The 2,753-nt window shown below is 38.0% G+C and overlaps 1 protein-coding gene across 1 annotated transcript in view; it reads left to right on the top strand.

Annotated features, from left to right (window-relative positions):
* baiap3 (BAI1 associated protein 3) overlaps window positions 1-2,753 on the top strand; it is a 51,446-nt gene that overhangs the window by 36,885 nt on the left and 11,808 nt on the right. Inside the window, exons 18-23 of the mRNA XM_015059303.1 lie at window positions 337-393; window positions 488-585; window positions 737-788; window positions 900-1,051; window positions 1,144-1,267; window positions 1,666-1,806. Coding sequence (XP_014914789.1) covers window positions 337-393; window positions 488-585; window positions 737-788; window positions 900-1,051; window positions 1,144-1,267; window positions 1,666-1,806 — 624 coding nt within the window. The remainder of the gene's footprint in view (window positions 1-336; window positions 394-487; window positions 586-736; window positions 789-899; window positions 1,052-1,143; window positions 1,268-1,665; window positions 1,807-2,753) is intronic.

The following is a 2,753-nucleotide window of genomic DNA, read 5'->3' as shown; positions in this document are numbered from 1 at the left end:
TGAAAATTGTACTTAAGTACTGTAACGAAGTACTTGTACTTCGTTACTTCCCACCACTGGATGGGACATTCTAGCCATTGTAAAACTCTGAACTAACAGTTCTCCTAGTTTCACAGAGCTTACAGTTTCATTCAACCCTCTTTTACATTTTGTTTATACCAAAGTACATAAAATAAAGTCACACAGATAATTTAAAAGAACATTTTTGATAGTATTGTAACCAGAAGGTTAGAGAACATGCTGACAGCAACCAGTGCAGACTTCACTTTGACAAAATATGTCGCTAAATGTTGTTACGTCACCGGTGAAACCCATTTTTTTTCCTTTCATCGACAGAAAGGAACGTCTGAGTGGTATGAAAGCTTAATTGCCCAGTACAAACCAGAGGAAGGGGTAAGTTTATAATAAAAATAAATAATAAATAAGATAGAAGGAATCTTATTTTACTAAGCGTGCTGAAGCTTGTGAATCTTCTCTAATAATTCAGTCTCTGGAGGAGCAGCTGAAAAAAATGGTTCAGGTGATCGATGCCGTTTGTGCAGACGTACAGCGAGGCCAAAACATCTACAACAAACTCTTCTACAGGTGATTTTTTTTTTTTTACTAAAGCCAACAGTGTGTGCTATGTATTTCATAAAATACAACCAAGTCTTCAAAAGCTGCGCACCCTGTCAGACTCATTTTGTGTTGTTGCCTTGTAGTTGGTCTCATGTCATTTCGTTCTTTGCTCTCACAGTGCTGTGAAAGTAGATTACTTCAGCATATCATACAGGCAGCTGGAAAAACAGGTAAGTCTTTGAAACAAGGTGAAAAAGTCTTCTGAAGTCTTTGTGAGTCATGCTGCGATGTTGTTGTTGCTAAATTTGACTCTGCCTCTTTCCAATTCTCCCTCCCGGCAGGTAGCAGATGATGTAAATGTAGCAATGGAGCGGGTCTGTGGCACTCTGGAGCAGGAGAGCTCCAGACTGACTCAGACTATGGGGGAAACCATCTTCGAACTCTTCATGTCTTTGAAGATCCTCAAGGGCTTTCGAGAGTTTCTTCCCCTCAAGTTTGTTCAGCTCTAATGACTATTCATGTGCCAGCCTCGTCATTTGATTAGCCTCCCGTTTATTCATAAAGACTTCTGCTCTGCTCAAACAGAGACGCCAAAATGTTGGCCCTGACAGGCTTTCATAACTGGTTCAAGTCGTCGATTCATAAGTTCCTGCAGATTGTCCATGACAGGTCCTGCGACAGAATCCGCAAAGCCGTGGAAACGGATCAGGTGGGACGCTTCTGCTCTTCCAGTGCAATTATTTTTGCAATTAAAATAATTGAAGTTGATCTGTGATGACAGGCGCTACACATAGGACCTGACATCCATTCTGGTTAATGGCCTAACCCTAACCCTATATAATTATTGAATTAAGTTAAATATTATTTTCAGTGCTTTTGACCACACAATTACATTTCAGTTGAGTAGATTGAGGAAACGCGTTTGATTTGTTACCACAGTTACTTCAATATGTGAACAAATAGATCAAATTGAAACAGGTTCACCGAAACTTAATGCGTGTTCACGAAAAGTTGTATGTTAAACCTCGTGACATTTATTTATTTATTGTCTAAATAAATTCATCTTCTGCCAGTTTGATGATTAAAAAGCATGTGTTTTGTGAACAGCTTCAGCCTGTGCAACAAGCCAAACACAGTTGCTCAGCAGTGGAAGTGACAGCTTGCTTCAGCCAGGTACGTGAGATCTGGCTCCAGCTGTCCTGGCCAGACTCTGCGGGGGCCTTCATCTTTGTCACTCGTCTGACAGACGTGAGTGCCACTTTTAGCATCGCAACACATGCATACTCATATCCTGCAGTCATAAAGAGATGACTCCTATGAGACGTGCAGGGGTTAAAGGAAGATTTTGCCAGTCGAAGTGAAAGAAAAAAAGAAACTTTCAGTGCCTTGCAAAAGTACTGGCATCCCTTGAATTTTTGCATATCTAGTCACACTGCAGTCACAGTTTTTTAAATATTATATTCAGATTGTATGTGGCAAACCAACACCCAGTGACGTGTATGTGAAGTGAAACAAAAAAAAAAAATAGATACATGGTTTTCAGATTTTCTTACAAATAAAATGATGAAAGTATGGCATAAAAATTGGATAAAATTCAGTGCGACAAACGACCTTTAGTAGACATCTAGTTAGATCTAGACTCATTATAAATGTAGCTGTTCTGTGAGGGTCTCAAAGGTTTCTTAAGGAACATAAGTGAACAAACTGCATAATTAACACCAAGGAACATATCTGACAATGAAGGGATAGAATTGTAAAGAAGTTTAAGGAAAGATCAGGTTATAAAACAATAACTCAACCGTAGACAGAAGTTCAGTCCATTATCCAAAAAAAAAAGAAAAAAAAAAAGAATGCACAACTGCAAATTACTCCAAAATGATATAACTTGGCATACATGGTGGTGGTAGCATCATGCTGTGGGAATGCTTGTCATTAGCAGGAACTGCACAACTGGTCAGAATTAGCAGTAAGATGGGATGGACATACAGCTGAAACTAGATATTTACATACAGCAAAACTTCTGAATTTGATGAAAGTTACAAAAAATATATATTTTTGTTCTCTGTACATTTTCTGGAATTTAGCAAATAGAAATAATTTTGTTAATTCTAACTAACCTAAAAAAAAAAAAAAAAAAAAAAAGGGGTTTTTTCAACCCAAAAAACAAAAACTTCGGGGAGGGAGAAAAAAAAAAA

Source organism: Poecilia latipinna, unplaced genomic scaffold, assembly GCF_001443285.1.
Source record: "Poecilia latipinna isolate Pla-1442-1.1 unplaced genomic scaffold, P_latipinna-1.0 Scaffold1619, whole genome shotgun sequence".
NCBI lineage: Eukaryota > Metazoa > Chordata > Actinopteri > Cyprinodontiformes > Poeciliidae > Poecilia > Poecilia latipinna.
The sequence above is the reverse complement of the archived record's forward strand: the minus strand, read 5'-3'. Positions and strand labels throughout refer to the sequence as shown.